The 27,785-nt window shown below is 56.8% G+C and overlaps 1 protein-coding gene across 3 annotated transcripts; it reads right to left on the bottom strand.

Annotated features, from left to right (window-relative positions):
- Positions 1-1,247: 1,247 nt before the first annotated feature.
- On the bottom strand, positions 1,248-27,755 carry LRRC8A (leucine rich repeat containing 8 VRAC subunit A). Of its 3 annotated transcripts, XM_060154147.1 has the most exons (4): positions 27,631-27,755; positions 24,159-24,265; positions 8,204-10,368; positions 1,248-3,148 (listed from the first exon to the last, which is right to left on the bottom strand). In XM_060154147.1, exons 3-4 carry the CDS (start codon positions 10,358-10,360, stop codon positions 2,873-2,875), a joined length of 2,433 nt encoding a protein of 810 aa, XP_060010130.1. In that variant the 5' UTR covers positions 10,361-10,368; positions 24,159-24,265; positions 27,631-27,755; the 3' UTR covers positions 1,248-2,872. The 3 variants fall into 3 exon arrangements, with proteins under 3 accessions (XP_060010130.1, XP_060010133.1, XP_060010131.1); XM_060154150.1 differs by lacking the exons at positions 24,159-24,265; positions 27,631-27,755 and adding an exon at positions 19,418-19,571; XM_060154148.1 differs by lacking the exons at positions 24,159-24,265; positions 27,631-27,755 and adding an exon at positions 11,284-11,399.
- Between the last annotated feature and the right edge of the window lie 30 nt (positions 27,756-27,785).

A 27,785-nucleotide genomic window follows, 5' to 3' on the forward strand; every position in this document is an offset into this window, starting at 1 on the left:
GGGTTGCCCAGCCCAGCTGCTTGGCCTCCCAGTCAAAAATCCCACGACAGAGGCAGAAGAGAGAGGGACTCTTGACTCACTCCTGAGGTCACCTGGGGGGTCAAAGTCCCATGTAGGGAGGAAGAACAGACTCTGGTGTGTCCCAGAGGAGGTGCCCAAGCAGCAGGTAAGGACTCATTGTTAAGGCCAAGGTCTGACACAATGGTCTTTTTTTTTTTTTTTTTTTTTTTGCGGTATGCAGGCCTCTCACTGTTGTGGCCTCTCCCGTTGCGGACAGTCTCAGCAGCCATGGCTCACGGGCCCAGCCGCTCCGCGGCATGTGGGATCTTCCCAGACCGGGGCACGAACCCGCGTCCCCTGCATCGGCAGGCGGACTCTCAACCACTGCGCCACCAGGGAAGCCCCCCACAATGACCTTTCTTCTTCACCAAAAGACCCCTGCCCCAGGGCCCACGTTGGCCCAGCACAAGCCTTGCTGGGCCAGGAGGAAGATAGATCATTTATTGATTTCCAGGAGCCAGGCCCTCTGCTAAAAACTCCACCTACCAGCAAAATTATCACAAAGCTGAGTAAGCCCCAGAACAATCCTGATTTTATAAATGAGGAAACCGAGGGTCCACATCTAATGAATGGCAGAGCTAGAATCTGAAGACAACTCCGCCCATCTCCCCCAGCCTCTGCCCTTGACCCCAACACCTTCAGCACCTCCAGCCCAAAGGGGCTAGAAGCTGGGTCAGGCCTGCCCACGGTGACTCTCAGTACTGCCTCTGCAGAGCCCTGGAGACTGGCTGTTGGAATTACAAGGGACGGATGGGAGCAGAGTGGACGTGCCCACTGCACAGCTGGGGATGTGGAGGGCATGGGAGGAAAGGGGCTTGCCCAGTTTGACAAAGGGGATGACTGAGCTGGGAAAAGGACCCGAGACTACTGGCTCCCATTCCAGCACCCTTCCCTCCCTCCCATCAAAGCTCGGGAGGGCCCGAACCTTAGGCCTCAGCCAGCAGAGAACGTGCTGGCTGTGGGATCCTGGTGGGGCCCACACTGGATGTGGAACAGGGGCTGCGTCCAGCTCGTGTCCTGTAGCTGCCTCCGAGGAGCTTCCGGGATCACGGGGCAGGCAGAGGAGCAGAGTTCATTATCTTCTAGGTGCCCGATAAATGGTCACTCCACAAACCAGTCCACGGGGCTGAGCGGGCCCCAGACAGCTGAGGGAAGGGTCCCCCCGTGACATAGAGACCTCCAGAGGCTACTTTCTGTTATAGATTTATTTGATATTTGAACCGAGTCTACAAGTTCAGACCCACGTGTAACAGATTGCTTCATGGTTGTCAGAGGCTAGTGTGCGTTATTTCGGAGGATTACATCCAATGACACGACGCAGAAAACACAAATGGACGAGTGGACATAATCATTAAGACGAGACGCTAAAACGTGCCTTAATGTCCAAGTGATCGATCTAAGGTGGGGACCCTTCTAAAGCGGGAACCCCGGTGACTGATCTAAAGTGAGCTGGCTTCCCGCCGCCAGGCGCTGAGTGGGCTGCACGTGCCAGGCGCCTGGGACAGAAACTGGAACCGGAACCTGGATAGCCCGCCCTCCCCGGCGGCAACCTCCTCACCCGTGGCCCCGCCTCCAAGTGTCCGTTGTGAAGGACCAGGTGGTGACAGGACTGACGTCAGCGGCTGAGGCCAGTAGTAGCACTGGGCAAACTCGTGAGCGTGAGGTGGGAAAAGAGAGTCCGGGTGAGGGGGCTCCTCTGGGCTCCTTAACACCGCGACAAGGGATGGGGGGGGGATGGAGCACCGTTCATCCGGGGATTAGCCAACCCGAGTCCCCTCCCTTCTTGGAAGCTCCGGAACATTCTCTTCGGCCAACAGTCACAGAAATGAGAGCCTGCCAAGATACATGGAGGAGAAAGAAAACAAGACACCAAAAACAAGACACGACAATCCCCGCCCCAGGCGGGGAGAGGAACTACAGACTCCTGGACCAAGGTCACAGCAGATTCGGAAGACATCCTGCAGCCTGCACCCCGGGGGGAGGAAACACAATTCAGTGTCTTGCTGCTCTCCTCAAGGGGAACTGCTGTCCCACCCTGAGACCCCAACTCACTGGCCTTTAGTGTCCTTTGTTTTTTTTTGTTTTTTTTTTAGTTTTTTCTTTTTAATACCCAAACCATCAATTTTTAGAGTTTAAAAAAATTTTTTTTTTATTTTTTTTTTTTTACTTAAAAAAAATCTAAACTGCTGCGGCAAACCCCAGGCCTGGCCTCTCCGCCTGGTGGCCTGCTTTCCCACGGGCCGTGCCACCAGAGCCCAGCCTGGCACCTCTGGGGTGACCGTCCCACAGCTGGTTCACCCTGGACCGCTCAGCTCAAGGCTGGGTGGGCCCTAAATGGTTTTGAAACCACCAAAAAAAGGAAAAGGGAAACGCAGCCCACCCTTCCTCAGACACCCCCCATCGGAACTGAACTTTCTTGGGAATGTATAAGTTATCTGGAGGGAGGGGGTGGGAGGCGGAGAAAATAAATACCAAGAACTAAGTAGGTGTCCCTGGACCTCTGGTGTCAGCTCAGCCTCTGGGGCAGAGATGGCCTCCAGGGAGGAGGCCCTGATTGTCCAAATACTGTGCTCAGAGATGGACTACAGGTCTCTGATCTCCCCCTCAGGCGCCTGCCCCGCGGGGGCGTGAGTCTTGAGGAGAAAGGGGCCAGCCCCTCAGGGGCGGTCCTGTGGCCCAGCTCCTGCCCCGCCCCCACTGAGAGGCTGGGCTGGTGGTCAGTCCGAGTCTCCTGGGCTCCCGGGCCTGAAGCCTCCCTGGAGGCCCCGCTGCTGGCTGTTCTGGGCGGCCCGTGCTCAGTGCCCGTGGTGGCTCAGGCCTGCTCCTTGTCAGCCCTCCAGAGCCGCTCCTTCACCTCGGGAGGCAGAGTGTTGAACAGGTCCTCCTCCACCACCAGGCCGCTGCGCCTGAGCAGGGGGCACTCGCCCAGCTCCACGGGCAGGCACTCCAGCCGGTTGCCCCGCAGCTCGATCTGGGTCAGGCTGGTCAGCTCGCCCACCCGTGAGGGCAGTGACTGCAGGACGTTGTTGCCCAGGTGCAGGGCCCGCAGCTTCCGGCACTGGAAGAGCTCCGGGGGCAGCGCCTCGATCTACAGGGAAGGAGCAGAGGGCGAAGTGAGGCAGGCGCACCTCGGACCTGGGCCTCTGGGCTTCCCTTCCCTGGGTACCAGCACCTTCTCTGATGCCCATTTCAGCTATCCCAGACCCCAGGGACCAGCACAATTTGGGCTAACTTTCCCCAGTTCTTTAGGTCTCAGCTCTGGCTAACTTTCCCCAGTTCTTTAGGTCTCAGCTCTGCAGTCACTTCCTCCAGGAAGCCTCCCTGACCTCCTGGTAACCTATGGCACCCAACATCCCCCGGACAGCACTGATCCCTTCCATGGTCAAACTGCTTGGTCTCCTGTCGCCCCCAGACAGGGGGCTCTGAGAGGGCAGGGCTGGGTGTGCTGTGCTCCCCGCTGTCTCCCAGCGCCTAGCACCCCAGAAGCAAATCACAGTAGCCAGCTACTCCCAATCACACCCCGTCCTCCACCGCCCAGGGCTCACCAGGAGCCAGGCTGTTGGTCCTGCCTGGTTTAAGAGCAATTTATGAAAGCAGAGCAGCCTGCTGAGAAAATTCCACACCCTTAATTGTTGCTGAGAACTGGGGAGAGCTCACCAATCACTTCCCCTTCCTGGGCCTCAGTTTCCTTACCTGTCAAGTCACAGGCTGATGGTGGGTGCGGGGAACCCAGTGCTGGCCATTCAGAGCCCCCTCCTTCTGATTTTGCAAAATTTGAATAATGGGCAACACCCACATGCCACTTACTACAGGGCAGGTTCGCTCTGAGCGCTGATGCTATTAACTCACTGAACCCTCGGAACTACCTGTAAGTACTTTGTAAACACTCTTTCCATTTTACAGATGGGAAAACTGAGGCCCTGAAGGAGCCAGCCTGCCTAGAGGTTCATAGCTGGAGAGTGGTGGAGCCAAGATTCGAACCTGGCTCAACAGTCCGTGCTCTTAAATGTCCACACTGTTGATGGTGCAGCCTGGGTGGGGACCTGCCGTGTCTCCTGCCACACGGGAAGAACCCCATAAAAGCCAGCTTCCTCCCCACCCTCCTGTGAGCAATCAGCTACAAACACGAGCTCTGACTGAGCCTATTTTCCTACAACCACCTCCTTCAGATACGGTGGGCAGGAGGGACCCTTCCAGCAGGGCAGGAGCCAAGGGACTTGGGCCCGAGCCCATGTGAGGGTGACGGGGAGCTTGCTCTGTCACTGTCCCCATTTTCCCGCTGAGAAGGCAGAGGCCATGCCATGAGGGACACTGTGACTGTTTTAAAGGGGACTCCTGACCTGGGGCTTCAACGTGGCCCAGTGGTCAGGTACGGGGCAGAGGTGGCTTCCAGGTCAGCAGGGACATGAAGGTGAGAGGGCAGATGGGAAGTGGGCTCCGGCAGGACGGACGGACCAGAGCATCCCAGAGACCCCACTGCGCCCAACACTGGCCTCCTCTGGTGACAGACAGTGGCCAGGGAGCGGGAGAGGCTGGACCAGCAGGTGGCAGAGCTGGGGCTCACATCGGAGCCCTCCCCCTGACACGTCCCCTCCCCGGAGCACCCCCCAGCCCATCAACGAGCTCTTTCCAGGCGCGTGGAAAGAAAAGAAGGCGCCTTCGGTGGCTCAGTGCCCCACCCGGGCCACTCCTGTCCCTCGTGAGGTGTGATCCTGCGCTGAAGGTGTGAAGTCGTTTCCCGTCACCCCAATCCCTCCCTCTCCCACCTCCTCAGGGGTCTCAGCCGCTCCCCCATCAGCACTGGCTCCCCCTCAAGTCCACCTGGTCTTTGCAAAAGAGACAACCCTCCCAGGAGCCTCTCCAGGCTTCCCAACAAACCGTTCGGAAAGACACCGTCTCTCTCCTTGGCCCGCCGTGATCTGGTTTCTGCCGCTGCCCACCCTGGAAACTCCCTGGCCAGAGCCACCAGCGGTCACTCCTAATCCACCGGACATGCATCTGTTCTCCTTTCACCTGACTCCCCGTGGGCTGTGTGCCCACCCACTCCTGCCTGGCCCGGCTCGTCACCGTCAATCCCAAAGGCTCGAGCCAGACTCCCCTTCCCTCCATCCTTCCCCCCGTGACCTCATCGAGGACCCACCTTCACCCAGGAGCCTGGGGGGACAACTCCTTGGGCTTCAGGCTGACTCAACCTGGTCCGCTGGATGTCCCAATATGGGACCTACGCTCTACTCTCTGAAAACCTGTGCCTTGTCCCACACCTGGCCTCAATGACCCTCCAGCTACCCAGGCAGCCACGTGAGAAACCTCGAGTCACGTCAGACCTCTCTCTCCCCACATCCAATCCCGCCCATGTCCTGTGGAGTCCACCCCCGAAGTCTCCCCCACATCCGTCCGTCTCGCCATCCCTGGCAGCCCTTGCCAGTCCAGGCCTCGCCCCCGCCTGATAGCGGCCCACGGGCTTTCTATCAGCTCTTGACCTCTCACCTTGCCCCACCCCCAATACCCTCGAGTCGCAGCAGGAGCGAGCTCTCTGAATTCCAAGGCGGCATATCCCTTCCTCGCTCGGTCAATGGGAATTCGGTGAACGTTTTGCTCCATGTCAGGCACTGGACGAAAGAGCCAAGGTCCTTGTTGTCAGAGGGTCGAGGGAAGGGACGTGAGACAGATTATCTGAAACCAAGTGGGAAGAACAGGACGCTCCTCAAGCCCTGGCCTCAGGGGAAAGTCCAAATTCCAGGGGCTCAGCTCACGGCTCCTCCCCCTGGGCTCTCAGCTCTCTGTAGACAGAACCTCCTAGACTCTCCCTTTCCTCTTCACCTGGCTAACTCCTTGCCCTGCAGGGCCAGATGAGATGCCCCCTCCTCCAGGAGGCCCGCCTGCCCTGGGGTAAGTCCGGGTTGAGGCCACTCCGCTGTGCCCCAGCCTAGTCTCGCCCACTGAGCTAAATGCTGGTTGCCTGTCTTTCCCTGAGAGAGGTGAGCTCAGGATGGGCAGTCGCTTGTTTGTTCCTAGGTCCCCAGCTCCCTGCTCCACACTAGGAGCGCTCAAAAAACATTCCCCAAATCAATGAACCAATGAATAACCAAACAAGTGGACGCCCACTTATCGAGGTATTCGTTAACATGAGTTTAAACCTAAGAAAACAGAGGCCGAGGGCCTGAGCCGGGCCACACTCGCCCCTGCCTGTCCATTCACACGAGGCCCATAGCCCGGGGTGGCTCACAAGGAACCGCCAGGCCCAGAGGGAGGAAGGGAGGGGGGCTCCTGCCTAAAAGGAGGAGCCTGACTAGGACTGGGCCAAGCGAACTTTTTTCCCTACAAAGGCCTCTAGCATTCCAGTGGGCGGGGACAGGACATGATTAAGCACTGTGCTGAACCGGGTGTCAGAGGGTCTCCTTCCTCGGGACAGCGACAGCGTGCCTGCCCCCAGCTCTTCCTGAGGGGTGACCTCAGCCAACAGGCATGACCTGGCAGCCATGCCTGGGGTGAGGAGCTGGGGGTGGGGACAGGTCGGGAATTGTACCCTCCACCCTCCACTGGCTGGTAAGGCCCATCAAGACCTGGTGGCCACACAGCTCCCGGGACAGAGTGGGCACCACGAGGGGTCCTTGGGATGCCCAAGGCAGCCCCGAATCCAGGGTCAATCTGGTCCCGCACTGTGCTCTGGGGGGGCCACTTGGTCCCCCTCAACATGCTAAAGGAGGTGTGTGTTTGTCCTATGCTCCCCAAATGGGGCTTCTCCCCGGGAGGCCAATTTTCCTGACCGGTGGACCTGTCCCAGGCCCTGGAGGCGGATTCTCCAGAGTGAAGCAGCCTGGGATCTGACCTTCACCCCTGTACGTTCTCACACATGCACACAGGTATAATTTGAGGGAGGGAGAAAGGATTTGTCAAAATCTCTGTGGTTTACAGGGAGAGAGGCTTAGGGAAGACGGGAGGGGTTCTGGTGGTCAGAGGTCTGGAGTGCCTGGACCCTCCAACCTGGGTGATGTTGGAGAAGGCACGTCCTTTCCTAGAACGGGACATTTCAGGGGCTGCCTGCCTCCAGGCTGCTGGAGAGAGCTCCTGCCAGGAGGACTCACAGGGTGCCGGGAGCGGGGTGCCCAGCGCAGGGTGGACACAGAGCAGGAGCTCCATAAGCCCACGGGGCGGCTTCATGCTGCTGCCGGCAACAGAGGCGCAGAGGTGCTGGCTGGATTGGCTCTCCCTCAGCATCCCAGCCCCCAGCCACGGGCTTCCATCACCCCTAGCCTCGCTGCGAGAGTGTCCACCCTGATACCACCCTCTTCACTGCAAGAGGGTTTCCACTCAGAGTAGGAACAAACCGGGAAGACGTTCTTTCCAATATCAACCTCCCTGCAGGGCCCCAGAAGAGGTGGGCAGGGCAGGGAGAGGTCCCCCCAGCAGCTGTGCCTTTGTTTCCACGGCAGAGGCCAGGCCACAAGGCCACAGGACCACTTGCCCTCAACCCTCACCTGCCTGCTTCCGCGGAGGGGCCCTTAGGTGGGGGGCTTGTCCAGACAGGCAAGAGGCTGGTGCACGGGAGCCGCCAGAGGTCTCGATCGTCTCCCGGGCGTGGCCTCCAGTACCACGGGCCCACAACGGTTCGCACAATTTCCTCTCCAGAAAGGCAAGTGGTAACAAACCAGCCCCAGCTAAGCTCAACTCTGCCCTCTGCCACCCTCAAAACACAGAGGGGAAAGGGTGTGAGTGGCGCTGGGAGTTGCACCAGTCACCCACAAAGTTTCTGTCCCTGGTGGGCCCATCCTGGGCTCCAAATCTGGTCCAGGACAAGCTGAGAAAGACACTGCAAGCTCCAGGCTAAGTCCCACCTCCCACGACCGAGCTCTGAGAGAGCAGAGCAGGCCGTGGACCTCCTGCCCGTGCACATCACTGCCTTCGAGGAACCTGCCCAAGGCCACCTCGGGGACAGGCCCCGCCTGACCACACCATCCCTCCTGGCAGGTGACCTCTGCCACGTTCTGCGGCAGAGACGGCCTCCCAAGCCCACAGATTCTGATTCAGCAGGTCTGGTCCGGGGCCTGGGGATCTGTATTTTCAACCAGCTCCTCCCAGGGGGTCCTGGGAACCACAGCTGAAGACTCCACACCCAGGAGCACCCCCGCCACGAGCCACTCACCCGGTTGGCCGTGACGGCCAGGTTCTGCAGGTTCTGCAGGAGGCCGATGTCAGCCGGAAGGAAGGTCAGGTTGTTGTGGCTGAGGTCCAGGTAGCGCAGCTTGCGGCAGTAGAAGAGCTGCGTGGGGATCTTCTCGATCTTGTTGCGGTTCAGGTAGAGGCGCTCGAGGTTGGTGAGGTTGCCGATCTGGATGGGGATGTAGGCGATGTGGTTGTACCACAGCTTAAGGCAGGTGAGGCGGTGCAGGTGCTGGAAGCTGATGATCTCCTCGATGGTCTTGAGGTTGTTGTCCTTGAGGTCGATCTCCTGCAGGTTGTGGAGGCTGAAGATGGAGTGGGGGATCCGCTCCAGGTCGCAGCGGATCAGCTCCAGCTCCGTCAGGTTGGCCATCTTCTTGAGGCTGTTGAGCACGATGAGCTTGGTGCCCTCGTTGTTGATGGACAGCTTCTGCAGGTGCACGCCCACGTCCGTGACCACCTGTGGCAGCTTGCTCAGGTTGCTCTTGAGCCGCAGCACCTTGAGCCGCTTGAGCTCGCGCAGCCCGTCGATGACGATGTAGCGGTTGTTCTCCGCGCTCAGGTTGCCCGTCAGGTGCAGCTCCTCCAGCGTCTTCAGGCTGTAGATCCACAGCGGGATCTCCTTGATGTCCGTGAACTTGATGTGCAGCGCCCGCAGGTTCTCGCGCAGGAAGGCCAGGGCGGGCGCCTCGATCTTGGCGGCCGTGTGGTACAGCCACAGCTCCTTGAGGCCCGTGAGCTGCGCGATGCTGGGCGGGATGGTCACGTCGGGGATCAGCTCCAGCTTCAGCACCTCCAGCTCCACCAGGTCGAACACGGTGTCGGGGATGCCGCTGAGCATGAACAGGTGCAGCTCCAGCTTGTCCTGCGCGTTCTTGGTGAGCCGCTGCCGCAGTTTGTCCAGCGTCCACTCGTTGTTGAGGTTCAGCTGCCGCAGCTTGTTCTCACTCACCTCCGACAGGAAGACGGCAAAGCGCTTGGAGTAGAGCGGGTCGTACTGGTCGATGAGGTGCAGCATGAAGGCGAAGTCGTTCTTGACGTCGGGGATGTCGCTGTAGCTGCTCTCCTCGCGGATGGACTCGAACGAGTACTTCTTGAGGGAGCGCCGGAGCATCCACCAGAGCGTGTACATGCAGATGAGGCCATAGAAGATGACCAGGCTGATGTAGAAGGAGGCCAGGATCTTGAAGAGCGTGGCCAGCGGGTGGGCGCACCGGTACGTGCGGTAGCCCGTCAGGCTCTCGATGTCCACGGTGCAGTCCACGTCGAACTTGATGTTGTGCACGTAGTAGACAGTGTAGCAGATGATGAGGATGAATTTGATCACCTTGATGATGGTCTGCCGCATGTAGAGACGGTACACGATGTCCCCCTCCTCCACGTGGGTCCGGAACTTCTTCACCTTCTCGAACAGCGCCTTGGCCTGCTCCCCCTCCTTCTTGTCCAGCACGCCCGTCTCCGAGCGGTCCACAATGCCCTGCTCGATCCGAGACTTGGTTCGCTGCAGCATGGGCACGGTGGCCTCCACGTCCTCGCTGACCGTCGACGACTTCTTGTCCATGGAGCCGTTCATCTTGCTGAAGGCCGGCTTGGGGTCGCTCTCCTCCACCACCGTCTCCGACAGGGCTCGCGTGGTCCAGGGCGAGTCGAAGCACTTGAGCAGGATGGACACAAAATGCTCCAGCTTCGAGCTGGTGCGAGGGAACTTGAACCAGAAGTTGCTGCAGGCCAGGAAGATGAGTGTGTGCAGAAGCACCAGGTAGGGGAAGTACTTGGCGAACCAGTGCAGGCGGTTCTCGTAGCACACAGCGTCCACATAGTTGTACTGGTGCCGGTCCAGGTCATACTTGATGCCCGTGGGGCCAGTGTCGGGGGTCGGCAAGATGGTGGAGTTGGGGTAGCGGGGCTCTGGGCCGGGGGCCACCCAGCCCCGGAACGAGTCGTTGCAGGAGTCCTTGGTGACCCACTTACACGGCAGGCAGATCATCTTGTCCTGGGTGACCTGCAGCGTGCCGCCAAAAACCGCGATCATCAGCATGACGATGGAGATGTAGTCGGTGAACACGTCCCACCACGGCTTCAGGATCCGGTACGCTGGCTGCGTGTCCGCAAAGTAGCGGAGCTCTGTCACCGGAATCATGGTTCAACCTGAAAGGGACCCATGGGAGGGGGTTACTACAGGGTGGCCTGGCTTTCTGAAACCCAGGGATCAGAGGCAGGAGACAGTGGACCCACTGTCCAAAATTCTACCTCAAGTCTAGCTGTGAGTCACACTAGCTGGGCAACACTCATGGGCCAGCCCACGGATCGGCGTCTGTCCAGAAACCATATGTTCACCAGGTGGCTGGGAAACCACCAGAGGGAAGGCAGGCAGCCTCCCATTCCATAGACAGGAAGGCTGAGCACTGAGATCCAGGTCACGCTGACAGACTGCGAAAGCAGCCTCACAGGGACCCCCACGTTTCAGCAGGAGCATTCCTGAATTCCTGTCTAGACCCCATCCTGCTAATGATCAGAACCAGAGGGGCTAGTTGAAAGCTTCCAGTTCACTCGGAACCAGCTGCCACGAAGCTGCGCCAGTGGTCCGAAGAGATTTATTCAAAGTGTGAGAAAACCCAAATGCAGAAGAGGGGGCTGAGTATGAACTCACTTTTTTTTTTGTGGCTGTGCCGCGCAGTATGTGGGATCTTAGTTCCCTGTCCAGGGATCAGACCCATGCCCCCTGCAGTGGAAGCCCAGATTCCTAAACACTGGGCTGCTGGGGAGGTCCCTAAATACCTGTGTTTTGACAAATGGGTCTGTTTCTGTTGGGAGAGGCACAAGGGTGCCCAGGTTATGGGACGGGGCCACATTATTTTGATTATTCATAATATTAATAGTGACAATAGTAAGTAATGAACACTTCATAAAACAGGGCCTCCCTGCAAACACCAGATGCTTCCCATCTCATCCTCCTCGGGCACGCCGGGACGGGTGAGGACAGGAGGAAAGCAAACCTAGACCCCTTGAGGGAATAGAGGTGCTCAACAGAGAACGTGTGCCAGGCACCGGGCTGGTCATTACCATGGAATCCTCCTCGTGGGGTCCCTTTGACATCCAGATGTAGGGTCTATCTTTGGTCCCATTTCACAGATGGGATGACTGAGGCTCAGGGGAGAGTCACCTGCCCAACGTCACTCTACTACTCAGGGCCAGAGCCGAGATCCAACTCAGGCCTGTCCCTCCACCTCCCCACTCAGATCCTCACCACTGCACAGCCTCGCCATCCACCTGCCCAAGGCCCCACGCAGGGCAGGGCCAAGAGATAGAGCCCAGGAGTTCAGCTTCCCTGACCCCGCGGGGTTCCCAGAGCTCAGGTCACCGCAAGGCCAGCAGACACCACCACCACCTTCCCTGAGCCGGCGGCTCCAGCCCAGGGGGTCAGCCCTCCTGGTGAGGCCGGGACTCACAGGCCAGGGTGAGAGCCTGCCCCACAGGAAGGCCCGGGCCCTCTAATGACCAGCTGGCCCCTCACACCACCCACACTCCTGGGCAAGCAGCCGTCCAGGGGAGGGCCTGCTGAATCACGCAGCCGGCCCCCAGCTGAAAGACACCCCGACACTCCTCCCTCCCTTCCTGGCTCCCCGAGTCCACATCCAGGCAGGCGCCCAAAGACTGGGGGCCGGAAGGTAGGAGGGGCCAGGACGGAGGACCCAAGGATGTGCAACAGCCTGCCCCGGAGAGTCCAGGACGAGACTGCCAGGGCAGGATGCCAGACGCTGGGGGTGGAGGCTGATGACCAGGCAGGATGTGGTTGCAACCTCACTGTTTCGGGGGAGTGGGTGTGTCACGTACTGGAGAACACTCAGCCTCTCCCGGTGAGGAGCTGTCTCCGGGCCCCTGCTGTCCTGGGGCTTTGCTTATGTCGCCTTCCTAACTCCTTCTGGGTCTGAGGTGGGAACTGTCCACAGCTCCGTCACAGGTGAGGGACTTGAGGCTCCAAGAGGTAGGAGACAGTCCCATCCACCGAGCGTGTCTGGCTCCTCCCGCCCCCCCCCCGGCCCCCAAACACCTGTCTCGAAGCACGCTCTAAGCTCTCCATTCAGCCCCTGGCCCGTTCCTCTATGGGTAGTAAATGTGACCAATGAAACGCCCCTGCCCCAGGGGGCTCTCGGGCCAGTGTGAGCGTGTGGGGAGGGGTGGGAGAGACAGAGGAGTGTCCAAATAACGAGACTCGAGTCAGGGCAGGGGGCAGCCATGGCTATGGCAGGAGAGATGGATGCCACCTCCCTGCTGAGGAGGGCTTCGTGCAGGGGACGGTCCTGTGCTGGCCCCCGAGGCTGCTGGTGCCTCCTCAGCCCAGGCCAGCGCCCGTTCCACTGTGCCGAGGAGGCCTCAGAGGTTCAGAGGGGCAAAGCCAGGGGCCCAGGTCACACAGCTTAGAAGGGCAGGTCCGGCCTCGTGTGGGGGACCTGTCTGGGAGGGGTCACCCTTTAGCTGCACCGTGTTTCTGCCTCACCTCTGCCACCAACTCACTGTGGGGCTCTGGACAAGTCACTGCCCCTCTCTGATGGCGTTTTCGGGGAAATCTGGAAAGAAGGTGCAGGTGCCAAAGCCCAGGCTTTAGTCCCCAGGGTGCCAGGGACCGTGCCTTCCCCACAACTGGCCCCAAGAGGAGACGGCCAGGTGGTTGGGGCAGCCCCTCTGGAGTGGAGGTGACAGGGGGCAGCCAGCAGCCGAAAGCATGTGACCTGTGTGCAGGCCAGGGCTCTGCTGCTGGCTTGGCCTCGGGCAGGGTCCTCCCTGGCTCTCAGCCTCAGGTTCTTCACAAATGCCAGGGGCAGATTCCCCGCAGGGCTGCCCGGAAGAGCCCAGGGGACTCCATGCTTCTAAAGCACTTAGGACAGAGTAGGGCAGCAGGCAGTCTGCACTGGTGTCATCAATCTCCAACCTTTCCTCCAGATGCTGCTGGAGGACAAGTGTCTACCGCACACAGCGGGTGCTCAATAACGGTATCAAGAGAGCGCCTGAGGAGGGATGGGGAAGAAGTGGGGCGGGGAAGGGCGGGGCCTGGGTGGTGGGTGGGGCCACAGCTTCAGATGGGCGGGGCAAGGGAGGAGGCTGAGGCAGCTTTGGGTCCCCTCCCAGTTCCTGACCACCCCTGAGGGCCCTGGGGGGAACAGCTCCTTCTGAGAATGATGGCCCAGCCCAGAATCCTCAGGAGCCCAAGAGGTGCACACTGTTTTGGCACCCTTTCTTTTTTTCTCACAACAGTTTTATTGTGGTAAAATACACAAAATATAAAATTTACAATTTTAACCATTTTGAGTGTTTTAACCATAACAGTTCAGGGGCATTAAGTACATTCACTTTGTTGCGCAACCATCGCCAACCATCCATCTCCAGAATTCTTTTCACCTTGCAAAATTGAAACTCTGTCCCCAGTGAACACGACTCCCCATTCCCACCTCCCCAGCCCCTGGCAACCACCATTTTCCTTTCTATCTCTGTGAATTTGACTACTCTAGGTATCTCATACAAGTAGAATTATACAATATTTGTCTTTTTGTGACTGGCTTCTCTCACTTAATGTAATGTCCTCAAGGTTCATCTATGTCTTAGCAGGTGCCAGAATTTCCTTCCTTTTCTAGGCTGAATAATATTCCTCATGCCCATTTTATAGGTATGGAAACTGAAGCTTGGGGAGAGAAGTCACATGCCCAACTTCGCACTGCCTGTCAGGGATTAGAGGCCACCTTCAAACCCAGTTCTGGGGTGGAGCGCTTCCAGGAAGCCACTCAGATGGAGCAGATCCCAGCTGACAGCTGCCCCAGGGCACACCTGGGGGTGGTCAGGAAAGCACCATAAGGGAAAAGGGGCCTGTTTTCCTAGTTACGGAGAGTTCCCTTTTCAGGAAGTTTCCTGTAGGCAGTGCATTCATCCCTTCCCTGCACTGAGGCCTCCGGTCCTCCGCAGCCAGGACAGCCCCTAGCAGAGGTGTGCAACAGCTTCTCTCCTGGGGCCTCCGTTTCCCCGTCAGGAAGGGAACAGAGAATCTGTCATGGATGTGCCCACATTTTGTATAAGGTGGTCAGGGTACCAAGGGGCACGTGATCCAGGCCTCCGCCCACCTGACACCTCCCTTCCCACTGGCACCACTACAGACACTCCCTGGGCCTGGCAGTACCTGCCTACAGCCAGCAGGGAGGGAGAGGCACCTCCAGCAGCCAAGACTCGGTTCCCCATCCACAAAATGCACGTGGTAACAGGTGCCCTGCCAAGCTCTCAGGACTATCAGGAAGTCACAAGAGGGAGGTTTCCCCGGCAGCCTGTGGGGGGGATCTCAGGCAGGTGGAGAGCAAGGAAGAACGGTGATAGGAGCTTGGAGGGAGGGGGCCAGCCGGGCCAGCCTGCGCTCTGCCACTCAGCAATGGAGTGACGCTGGGCAGATGACTTCACCTCTCTAAGCCTTAGTTCCCCCATCTGTGGAATGAGGCTAAGACAGATGCAGACCTGGCCCCCGACAGCAATCCTGACTTCAACAGGCAGTCGATGGGTAGATGAAAAGAGCGCAGAACCTGAGCACGAAGGAAGGAAACGGAAGGAGAAAAAGCACCCAAGACGCCTGCCCTGACACCTGGCAAAGGGGCAGAGTTAGGTGGGGCCAGGCACAAAGGAGGCGGGCAGAAAGCAGATCCTGGTCCCTTAAAGAAGCCTCTAGAATACAACAGGGCCTTTTCAGCAGAATAAAGGAGCTCTGTATGTAATGCCATTTTGGAAAAAAGCGAGAGCCAGAATAATAAATAAATACAATCCCATGCTGATAAACCCTGACCAACTCGGGGAACGGCTCCCTCTTAGAGTGGGAATAGGAGGCAGGATGAAAGGAAACTGGAATTTTTTACCAGCATGCCTTACCTTTGTGATTGAAAAGTAGTACAGAATTTAAAATAAATACAGTCTAGAAGAAAAGAAAGAAAAAAATAAGCTCTCAAGTGGAGAGTTCAGGTGTTCTTTTGTGGCTCTCAGAGGGCAATCTCGGGAGGGTGATGGGGAGTCGGGTCAGATCAGATCTCTGCCCCAAGAGATGGAGAATTTGCAGAGGATCCTGAATAGAGGGCAAAGATTAAAGGGTTGAAAGCGAGGTGGCTGAGAAAGACAAAAAGGCCCCATGCCCTGCTGTCCTCTGAGCTCCAGCCCAGCTAATCCTCCTTCTTCCAGAACAGATGCATTGTTTAAAGCTACAGACTGTGCCCTCCTGGAGGTCAGGGCTTGACACCCACCAGTGAGGTGGGGTTCACCCTGGCTGTACCAGGTAAAGCTCATGGGCAAGAGACCACCAAGGGGTGGGGATGGGGGTAGACTGGGAGCCCTACAGGATGGGGCCCACTCCAGATCCATCCCAGTCTCTGTGCAGAGCCCGGAATACCGAAGGTAGAGTAAAGGTTTGCTGAACTGGGCTGAGTCAGGGGGGAGAGGAAGTAGGAGGGAGGTTGGCAATTGTCAGGGAAAGACTCTAGGACAAAGGTTCAGTCACAGGAACGTTCATCACGGTGTTATTTATACCCCAGGAAAATTGGAAACAATCTAGGTGCCTGTTACTGGGTGATTGGTCAATACCTATTAAATGATCAGATGATGGAATACTATGAAATAATGAAAACATGTTAGAGCAAAACACTTGATAACATGACAAAATACGTTAAATGCAAAAAGTAGGTAACAAAACTGTGATAGAGTAAGAAGCCTCCTGCAGTAACTTAAACGTATATTTGAAAAATATTGGTGGTGAGATTAGCCTGCTGTTTATAATCTTTTTTTCACCCCAAAGTTACCTCTATTTTCTGTTATAAGCATATGTTTACTCAGGTAATTAAGAAAAAAATATAAAAAAATCAAGATTCCAAAGGATCAAGAATAGCTAAAACAATTCGGAAGAATAACGTGGGAGGAGACTTCCTATAAAGCTCTAGGAATGCAGCCAGTGTGGTGCTGATATAGGGAGGGATGGACGGACCAGAGGATTGGAAGAGCGAGACTAGAAACAGACCCCGAAATTTCTGGAAACTTAGACATGACAGTGTCTATGCAGGTTCGGGGGAAAAAATGGGTGTCCATCAAAGGAGCTGGCTTAGTTACTCACATGAAAAAAGCATAGCCCCATCTACCTCCTTACAGGAAAATAAATTCCAATGAGTTAAAGACCTAAAGTAAAACTTGAAAGTGTTTAAAGAAAAATCTAAGAGACCATCTCGATGGCTTTAAGACAGGGAAGGATTTCTTATCACAAAGAATACAAATCCTTACAGGAAGAGATTGATCTATTGATCACATTAAAGTTAAAATGCATGCACATCAAAGGACATAACAATAAACAAATGAAAAGAACCCACAGACCTGGAGGAGATATTTGCAATAGGTATAACTACCAAAGGATTACTATCCAGAACAAATATAGAACTGCTACAAATATACGAAAAAGACAATCCAACAGGCAAAAAAATGGCAAAACGTACGGCTAGACAATTTATGGGAGAAAAATACAAAAGGAAATTCATGGATGAAACAATTCTTAATCTCATTACTAATAGGGGAATGCAAATTAAGACAGTCACATGCCATTTCGCTCCCTTGCGATTGGCAAAAATGTTGAATTCTTAAATGAGGAGATAGAATGTATGTATGCATCCTCCAAGGGAGCAATGTCACTCCCAGGTAAAGATCTTAGAGAGTCACTTTACACATACGCATGAAGCCACAGACAAGAATGATCACTCCGGAGCTGTTCCTAATAGCAAAACATCAACAACCTAGATGTCCATCAACAGGAGAAAGTATAAATTGCCCTAAGCATCTGGTGAAATGCTAAAGCAGTAAAGTGAGTGAACTTTAGCTACACGTACCAACATGGACAGACCCCAAAACAATGCTGAACCCCAAAACGAGCTATAGAATAATACATACCTTATATAAGGTTTTCTGTAATGTACATATCCAAGTGTAGTGAAGGTACAAACACATGCACGGGGGCTTCCCTGGTGGCGCAGTGGTTAAGAATCCGCCTGCCAATGCAGGGGACACGGGTTCGAGCTTCGGTCCGGGAAGATCCCACATGTCACAGAGCAACTAAGCCCATGTGCCACAACTACTGAGCCTGCGTTCCAGAGCCTGCGAGCCACAACTACTGAGCCTGTGTGTCACAACTACTGAAGCCCTCGCGCCTAGAGCCCGTGCTCCGCAACCAGAGAAGCCACCGCAATGAGAAGCCCCCGCTCACCGCAACTAGAGAAAGCCCATGCGCAGCAATGAGGACCCAACACAGCCAAAAATAAATAAACACATGCATGGAGAGCCCCAAAACCAAGATGCTAATTTCATCTAGAGAGGGAAGAAAATGGGATTGGGGAAGAGGCTTATATTGTGCCTGAGATGATTTGAGACAGGGAGAGAGAGGTGTGTGTGTGTGTCTCTGTGTGTGTGTGTGTGTGTGTGTCTGTGTGCGTGTGTGTGCGTGTGTGTGTCTGAAGCAATTATTGCCAAACATGAAAGTCGAACAAAGCTGAGCCCTGGGTATAAAGATATCTGCTCTAGTTTTATAACGTTCGTGTGTGCTTAAACTATTTCCTACAAAGTTTACCGGAACAAAAGCAACTGTTTCTACTCCTGGCTGCTCCTCTCTCTGGTCCTCACACCTGCTGGGCTCAGCTGGGGGCAGCCTCTACTAGATGATCGCCAGGACAGCAGATTCAGGTCCTCCTTCCAACTGGCCTGCTCCTGGCTGGCGCAGAGGCACCTGCGGCCTTTGAGGACACTGAAGGATGCAGCATCACCCCTGCCCAGTCCTGCCCTGCCCCAGGGAGATGCAGAAGTGTGTAGGATGCAGCTAGACCCTTCCCACTGTGCAGCACACGCAGGTGCAGAGAAGCGGGACCAGGTTCCTGCAGCAGAACTAGGGCAACCCAGAGAGCCCCTCTCCTCCCCATGGTGGCAGGCAGATCTCGGCGAGTGTGAAGAGCAATAGCTTCAGAACTGGGGAGACACGGGTTCAAATCCAGCTCAAGCATGAAATAATTCCATGACTCCAGGCAAATTATTTAGCCCAAGCCTCCGTTTTTGCAACTTTAAAATAAGAACAGTGCTACCTACCTCATAGATCTGTATACAGTGACCCAAAAGATGTCCAAGGGATATTAAGTAATAATAAAATAAAAGATGTTGACCAGCATATAATATGACATATCATGCATGATAAAACAATATAAAATGTCACAAAACAACAAATACTTCATGATTCCAGTATGTGGTACTTAAATTTGCTACTTTTGTGAGAAGAAAAAAATACTTGGGAAAAAAACAAAAGACCTCCCTCACCGAGTCGTTTCTAAATATTCTAAGAGTTTACAAGAAGTACCTGCCATCTATCATGTAAGGAAAAGGTTAGTTCGCCCCTGCCTGCCCTACCCAGGTAACACACACACTTCGACAGGGCGCAGGGAAGCAACACCTCAGGGTGGGTGAGCTCAGACCCTGGGATGAATGACTTTTCTTCTCTAAGCCACAGTTTCTTCACCTGTAAAATGGGAATATTACAGTACCTCAGAGGCTTATTGTGAGAATTAAAAATAACATAATGCACATATTATGGGACAACCCAAGGCCTGGCACAGAGGAAGGTGCACTATACTTATCCCAACCCACATGCCATTGCAGAAACCCACCCAGAATTTAGTGGGCGACACCCAGGAGAGCGCTGAGCCACAAGCACAAATACCTCCAAGCTTCCCCAAGGCCCCCAGGACCTCCCAGGACTCAGAGACCACACTCAATGGCCTTGAACTTCTGGAGCCCAGGCTCAGGACCCCAGGACAGGACAGAGACAGAGAGCTGGTGAGCGGTTCGCAGAACCACCCCTTAGGTGTCCAGCCTAGTCCACATTGTTGATTTCCTCCTGAAGCTTCTCACAGATGGGGAAAGAAGTCAAAGAAATGACACGCTGCCCCCTTGGGCGACCACCCAAGCATGCTCCACCCCCATGCTGGCCTGCAGAGATTCGGCTTTCACACCTGAGCCGCGGCAGGCAGGCTAGGCTGTGGGTAAACAGGGCACAGAGAGCCTTTTGTTATAGCCCAAATAGAGAGGCTGGGAAAACTTCCCAGGCGGGAGGGAGGGGAGGCAGGAGGCTTGCACCCCTCACCCCTCCTCTCGCCCCTCCTCCTACCTTGGGGAGGCTGTCCCTCCAAGGCTCTCCCAGGGAAGGGGGAAGGGCCACACCCAAGAGGCTGGAGGAAGACACTGGGTCACAGGTCTTGTCCTGGGAGTGGTCTGGGCCTATGAATCTGCTCCTCGGTCAGCACCCTGGGGCCTCTTCTGTCCCAGAGCAGGAGGGGAGGAGAGGGCCCGCTCTGGTGCACACGGCCCGCACCCGCCCCAGCACGGGCACTGCCCTGGAGGTCCCCACACCCAGCCGGGGAGAGTGCGGGCTTGGGGCACCACCTGGCTCCCTGCACCCTGCGTAGAAGGGCACACCCTCACTTTCCCGGGAAAGAAGAGGGGAGACGCCCAGGGTGGGAGGGGGGAGGGAACAAGTTTCCGTTCCAAACTCCTCTCCATGTGGGCTGGGCCTCCCAAACAGGTTGGTCCTCATGCTTCTCATGCAAACTTGCAAGGGTACAGGCAGCCTGGTGGGGGGGGAGGGTGACAGGTGAAGGACACCCACCTGGGGCTTGCGGCCATGGCTCCCCGAGCCAAGCACTCACAGGCAACAGCCCAGGCCTGAGGCGCAGGCCGTCCCCTCACCCCACCAGGCTGGCGTGTTACTGACATGAGCTCCGGGTCACTGACGTGGACCATGTGCCAGCCCTGCGCCTGGTACTTCCTGGGCCTCGGCCCCCAATTTCCAGAGACACAGGTGCGGCGGCTCCCCACTTCACCAGCACGTGACCTTGGGAAAGTCACTTCCCTCCCAGGGCTCTGGTTTCCTCATCCATGAAGTGGCCACTGAGTCTATTCCTGGTAGGGCGGTGGTGAGGACTGAATGAGGCGGTCCATAGAAAGCTTTTGGCTCCGGGCCTGCCACGCAGTAAGCCTCTGTAGCGTCAGCTGCTGTTACCATCATGGGATGGTATCAGTCCCTTTAGGGGTGTGAAATCTGAGGCCCAGAGAGGTTAACTGACCTGCCCAAGGCCACACAGCTAGAAGAAGATGGTGGGGAAGATCACCCAGGTCTGCCTTTCCATTGTGCCCACCTGTCTCAAAGGCCAGCAGGTCTCCTGGACCTACCTGGGCACCCAGAGAACCCTGGAAATGCTTCCTGGGACAAGACCCCCATTTCCGGAGGGGTACATGGAATCAAGGTCTCTGCAGGGAACTCTAGCAGGCCATACTCAGGAAACTTTGGTGGGGGAGCCCAGCTCTGGGTTTGAGCCCGGAAGCCAGGTGCTGGGTCTGGGCCCATGGCGGGCAGAAGGGCCTTGAAGACAGGCCTCGATCTGCTTTGAACACCAGCGCCGCTTTCCTGGACAGCGCACGAAAAGTGGGCAGGAGCGCCCACGGGAGGCCGCAGACTCATCTGCTGAGATCCAAGGGGATTGGGACCAAGGGGGCCTGGCCGAGGGTAAGCCGTCTGTCGCCTGGCTCTCTGGGCTGGTGGGGGGCTGCCCCCAGGGATCCCGACCCAGGCCACCAGCCGGGAGATGTGACAGAAGGATTCCTATGCCGCCCCGCCCGGTCAGCACGTCTGCTAACAGGTCAACTCTGCCGGGGGCATGAGGTTGGCAGTGGCGCCTCTGAGGGTGCCCAGGTGCCCTGTGAGAGCCATGGAATTTTACAGCCACTTTTACTCCAGTGGAACATGGCTCCTGGCATGAGGCTGTAGCGCAGTGTCTATTTAATTTTGAGGTTTTACGTCCTCAAGAGACAGTTAAACAAAGAACTTTTTACGAGATGTGAGATGCAGTAGAAACGCGTCGGGAAAGCGCACAGGGAGATGTTTGTGGCTGGGTGTAAGAGCTGTTCTAGAAACCTCATCCGCTTGCACACACACACTGAAATCCAGGGCCTGAGGGAGCCCAGCCCCGCTCCTACACCGAGGGCGACCCTTCTGGCGGCAGCTGGTGGGGACCGGCGCCGACAGAGTCGCGCTGGTCAGTGTTGGCCGGCACAGTCGGAAGACCCCCAGCCTCACGACGGCCTGCAGAGTGTCTTCAAAGTGCAGGTTCCTAGGCCCACCCCCCAACTTGGACTCTGCAGGGCTGCGGTGATGGGTCCAGGGGAACCAGCATTTTGAACAAGCTCTCGGGAGACTCTGAAGCACCCCGAAGCCCGAGAACCTAGAGAAAGAGACAAACGGAAGGTGGGGTAGAAAGAGCACAGGCTGCCAAGGCAAACAGACCCGGGTTCACATCCCGGCTCTGCCACCTGAACTGTGCGACTTTGGGCGGGAGCCCTCGTGCCTTGAGCCCTGGTCTCCTCGCCTGTAAAAGTGACACAACCTCACCCAGGAGACGGTGGCGGGTAAGATGGCAAACTTCACAGTGACCGGCGCGCCGCCTGGGCTCGGACCGCGGCCACCGTGGACGTGAAGGCTCTGCTGCTGGAAGGAGGGCGAGCAGAGCATCGTCCACCGAGAGGCCAGCTCCCGGGCTCCCACAGGAAGCGGCCCGAAGTGGCCTGTGCCAGAAGGAAAACGACTCCAGGAAAGACTGGGAGAAAGAAACAGGGGAGAGGGAGAGGGTCCCGACGGAGAGCTGAACACCGCCGGCCGAGGGACGCGTCTCTGCACAGACCTCACCCCCAGGGCGGTCCCTGCCGAGCCAGGCTGCCAGGCCGGGGGTTCCTCCTGCCGAAACCCGGCCTGAGGTGTCTACGCCCCAGCAGAGCATCTCTAGACCCAGGTCCCAGGGCAGCCCCCCCCCCCCGCCCCCAACCCTGTCGCCTCACCTGTCCACCCTCACGGCTAAAACCTGAGAGGAGCGTCCAGGGGGACCAAGATCGGGCTGTCCACCAGGACAGTCAGGTGAAAGGACTCAGGGCCAGGCTCAGGCCAACGCAACACAGCAGCCCCTGCCTCAGGCAGACAGAGGAGGGACAAAACCTGGAGGCTAAAACCTCTCAGGCTGGCCCATGCCATTCCTCCCTGGCACAGAGGAGGAAGTCTGACCTCAGATAAGTAGGACCTGCTGCTTCCTGCTCATCACTGGCCAGAGACCTCGGCTCAGTCTTCCCTTCTTGCGGGGGGAGGTAAGAGTTCCTCAAAACCAACAGGAAACTCCTACAGGGCAGGGCTGGGGTTTGCTGACCTTGTCCCAGTAAACAGGATAGTCAACAAAATCACACATCAGGCACTTCCCACCGCCCTCTTCTGACGGGACTCACCCACAGCTCTACCCTCGCCTGGGAAAGACGTCCAGGGCGGACCATTAAATGAAACGAGAGCTAGGTGCAAACCAGCAGCTCTAACAGGACTTGGTTTTAGGAAAATAAGCAAATGGTAAAAATACATGTGGGAGAACCTACCCCTCCTCACTCAAATCTCTGGAGATAGAGATCAAGGGAGACTCTCACTTTCTACATGACATTAAAACCAAGACATTATAGGGACTTCCCTGGTGGTGCAGTGGCTAAGAATCCACCTGCCAATGCAGGGGACACGGGTTTGATCCCTGGTCTGGGAAGATCCCACATGCCGCGGAGCAACTAAGCCCGTGCACCACAACTACTGAGCCTGCGCTCTAGAGCCCGCAAGCCACAACTACTGAGCCCACGCACCACAACTGCTGAAGCCCGTGCGCCTAGAGGCCATGCTCCACAACAAGAGAAGCCACCGCAATGAGAAGCCCCCACACTGCAACGAAGAGTAGCCCCCGCTCGCCACAACTAGAGAAAGCCCACACGCATCAACGAAGACCCAATGCAGCCGCCAAAAAAAAAAAGCCTAGATGGGAGAGGTGGAGGCAGGGAGCCCTCGGACACAGAACAAAGGACCCCAGCCCAGGATTCCAGGACCTGGCTCAGGTCCCACATCCCTGCCTTCTTCCCGATGAGTTTGGGCAAGTTGCTTCCTCCCTCTGAGCCCCAGTTTCCACGTCTGTAAACGGGGGATCAAGGCCACTCCCTGAGCTTCCGCAAATGACCAAAGAGATCACTGATAAGGTTTGTTTTACAAATTATTAAGCAGCTTATACATACACCTTATATGATTAGGGAACACGTTCTAAGACACCCTGTGCTACCTTCCCTATATCAACATATTTAATCTTCAAAATACCCTAAAGGGAGGCAAGGTGCTAATATTATCCTCTTTCCATAGATGAGGAAACTGAGGCTCAGAGAGGTACAGTGACTGGCCCACAATCACTTGTCGAGCATGTGACAGCTGGGACTCAAACCCAGGTCTGACTACAAAGTCTGGGTCCTAACCAGTGCACGCTCCTGCCTTTGGAAACTGTTTTCCAAAGCACAGGACGAGGAACCCCCGTCCCCAGAGACGTCCACGTGATCAAATAAGTGTGGGGAAACACGACTTGCTAGCTCCCTCTCAGAGACTCGCCATGCTCTCAGTGAGCTCTGAGACATCCTTCAAGGGTCTAAGAAGTCCTGCAGCACAGACTACGACAAGATATTGTTCCCGGAGTCACCTGACCACTGTGACCAAAGACACTGGTGTTCCACAGAACACACCTCAGGAAACGTGGTCATGAGACAGCATGAACCACCACCCAGAGTGACAAAAGCCAGGGGTTCGCCATACAAGTTCACGCCAGCCTGAGTATGGCAGCCACGTACTACTCAGCTGGCCACTGAGTCAGGAGAAGGAGGAAGAATTCTGTTTCCTGGCATCTCTGCCCTAGAAGCCCAGGCCTTCCAGCGAGAAGAGCAAAGGGCTGCAGGGACAGAGACACCACCCTTTGCCCTCCAGGCACCTGCTCGGCTGGCCTGGAGGGTGGGGGCCCAGTCCTTACCCTGCGGAAGGCTCTGCTATCTGCGAGTTGGCTGTCGGTGCTGAGGCTGGCCCACGTCTGTCTGGGCAGGGTCCTGGCATTCCTTTTGCTCCATGGAAGCTGCCTCCCTACAAGGAAGCAAGAGCTACAGTCAGCAGGGACGTGTGTGACTATCAGCGTTACCTGCTGTGCTGCCGACAGTTTCGGAGCCCCTGCTCGGTGCAGGGCCTGGGCTGGGCTCTGGGGTGATGACAGAGAATCAGATGGTCTGCGGGGGATATGCCAAGGCAACAATTACAACTGGCTCTTGAGAGCCCGGGCCCTATGGGGACATGGAAGAAGCACTAGACCTTGACTAGTAGGGTCAGGGAAGGCTCCCCAGAGAGGGTGTTGCCTGAGCTGACTGCTGGGGAAGAGTGGGAGTTGGAGAGAGAGCATTCCAGGGAGAAGGACCAGCACATTTGCCTGGAGGGGAGAGAACACGACATCTAGAGCCTGCTGAGTGTCCTGGCTGGATCTAGGACTGGAGGCGGGAAGTGGCGAGAGGTGAGCTACAGAAGGGTGAGCTGGATCCAGGCAGAGACACACCCTCAACCCAGACACATGAGTTTGACTCAAACACAAAACCCAACCATTGGGCTTCCCTGATGGCGCAGTGGTTGAGAGTCCGCCTGCTGATGCAGGGGACACGGGTTCGTGCCCCGGTCCGGGAAGATCCCACATGCCGCGGAGCGGCTGGGCCCGTGAGCCATGGCCGCTGAGCCTGCGCATCCGGAGTCTGTGCTCCGCAACGGGAGAGGCCACAACAGTGAGAGGCCCGCGTACCGCAAAAAAGAAAAAAAAAAAACAACCCAACCGTCATCTATAGTCAAGAACTGTTTAGTGAGCATCTACTACATGCCAGGCACTCTGCTCAGAACTGTTCACAGGAGGGAACAAGACAAGTTAGGAAGGCGGGGAGAGAAGTGTGGTCAGGCTACAGCAGGGTAGGGGGAGTATTTAAGCCAGCCAGGCGCTGGGAGTGTGACCCAGCCATCAAGGGAGGCCAAAGGACAAGGAGGAGTTAGCAGGAAGGGGGGCGAGGAGGCGTGGTTACACAGACAAAGGGATCGTGGAGCCTTTCAGCTGTTTACACCACTGAACATTTATCACACCTACTCAATGCTAGGCACTGTGCTAGGAGGAAAGAAGCAGAAGATGGTCTCCAGCCTTACAGGGAGACAGTCAGTAACCTGGCAATCCCACACAGAGTGATGGCAGCTAGACAGCGAAGCACCTGCGTCTGTAAAGGCACAGAAGCCATGGGAGCCAGTCTCTACCCCAACCCCTCCCCTCCTCGGCAAAGAGGCTGGGAAAGCCAGTGGCTGGGAAAGCCACGGAGGCTGGGAAAGCCAGTCACTTGCCCATGACAGAGACATGCCCAGAACTCAGGCCTCTGGACTCACTGGCACTGATTCTTCTAACCCTTCCTCTTCCAGGAAACACACGCTGACCACCCCCTACACATTCACCCACAGCTGATGCCTCTTTCCTCTGGGTTGCCTCTGTAATATTTCTAGTATTATGCTGGCCACTGTATCAATGTATTCCTGTCTGCCTTTCCTCCCAGACTGTAGCCAGGGACTGTATTCTCGTAGCACCATTCCTGGCCCAGACCAGGCACTTACCAAAGGATGGTTGAATGAATGAATGAATGAGTCAAGGGATGGAGAGATGGTGTGCTGGGCTCCAGGGCCCCACATCCAACCCATCTGACTCCCCGTGAAAGTCTGTGAAAACCCAGAATCACCTCCACTCTCAGGAGAGTCAGGAACCAGGCCGATCCCTTCGCTCCAACTTCTGCAGGCGAGGTCCAGGCCAAGCCAGCTCCCTGAGTTCTGACCTACTGGGGCAATCCTCAGGAGCTTCCACTACCCAGAAAGGCCATTCGAAGTTTGCAGAGGAAACAGCTTCCTAGCGGATGTGCCCAAGGGATGGAGTATTTGGTTGAGTTCCAGGAGGAAGTCACAAATATTTCTTGGGCTCCTGTGCTGTGCCTCACAGCCCCCAGAAGGCAGAGGGGCATTAGAGCTAACCCCAAAGAATCTCTAAAACTGGGAAGACAGGGAGGCAGGGCCCAGTCATTCATGCCCCAGCACCTCTCCAAAAGCCAGTCCTCCAGCACTGTCATCTGTCCTTGCCTCCCCTCCTGAGCCAGAGGAAAACTTGACCTTCACGAAGGCAATGCCAGTGTGACTGAGCCATGGGCACTGCCCAGTCCCTCTGAACGAAGCTCTCACTCCCCCATCCTCTCCACAGGAGGGATCACCAACATCAGACCTCCTCCTCCTGCCTCCAGTCTGTCTGTCTGCCACTCTGTCTGCTCAAAGGGCAGGATACAGTTCGTCAGGAGTAAAAGGTACTCCTAATGGAAAAGGTGGGAGAGGCCCCTGGGAGCCTTTCAGCTCCCCCAAATCCTTCCTCCACAATTTAGGCCCAAAGTCCCTTTCCCGCACCAAGCTCTCTCCCTCCTCATCCTCACACCTCATCCTCAAAAGGCTTCCGGGGGTGGGGCAGCAGAAGAGCCCTCCGGGGAGCATGGTCACCAAGGGGCGGCCCCACCCTTCCAGCCAAGTCCCCACCAGGAGGAGGTTGCCAGCCACCCCCCAACCATCTCTCCTCCTTTCCAAAAAAGGCAGCACAGGCATCAGCTAAGAACCAGCCCAATCTTGGTTCAGTCCAGTCCAGACCAGGGGAAAGAAGCAGTCAACAAAAGAAGCAGAATCATCATGAACCTCAAGAACCAGCGTTTATGCTGCTTCAGCTGGGCAGCCAACTTTGCTGGGTCTCCAGCCCAGACCTCATCAGACCTGGCTCTCAGGCCCATCTGGATGCACAGGACACCGGCAGGGTCCGGAGCCTCAGACCCTGGACTGGGCTTCCCAGCAACCCCAGCCCAGCCAGGCCCCACAAGCATAGCCAGGGATCTGCCCCCAAGTCAGGGCACAGTTCCAGCCCAGTCAAGAGGAGGGAGGGGTGTAAGGGAAGAGGAGGGGACCAGGAACCCAGGAGAAGAGAGCAAGGGGAACCTTTGAAAACAGAAAAAAAAACTGCCAAGGAGAAAACCCAGAGGTGGAACCTCTAGTAAGGGGGGCGTGTGTGTGTGGAGGGGTGAGGATCTGGGGGAACCCAGGAGATGACAAGGGGACCTGGGGAGCCGAGGCGGAAACTCCCGGTTATGTAGAGCGCAGGGAGGCACTGGGGTGCCTGGGAGGGGGCTCGCGCGCCGCGGCACCAGAGAGAGGCGGCGGGGGGGGGGCCCGGTGACCCGGGGGATGGGGAACCCGGAGGTAGGCCGAACTGAGCTGCCGCGGGAGGCCCCGAGGGAGCCGGCCCTGGCGGGCAGAGCCCAAGCTACTCAGGGTGCCCGGGGCCAGCCAGCTGGCCGGGGACGTACAGGAGTGGATTTCGAGAGGTGACAGCTCGCACCCCCTTCCCCACCCCACCCACTCACCTGGGCCCGCCGCGCGCGGCCGCCCAGCCGGCAGCCCCGAACCCCTGCCGCTCTGTCCCGCCGCCAGCCGCTGCGCCCCTCCGGCGCCTCCTTTTGTTTGTCCCTCACTGCACCACTCAGCCTCCTCCGCCCCGGAAGTGACGTCACCTTCGGGC

The sequence above is a fragment of the Lagenorhynchus albirostris genome, chromosome 7 (genome assembly GCF_949774975.1).
Source record: "Lagenorhynchus albirostris chromosome 7, mLagAlb1.1, whole genome shotgun sequence".
NCBI lineage: Eukaryota > Metazoa > Chordata > Mammalia > Artiodactyla > Delphinidae > Lagenorhynchus > Lagenorhynchus albirostris.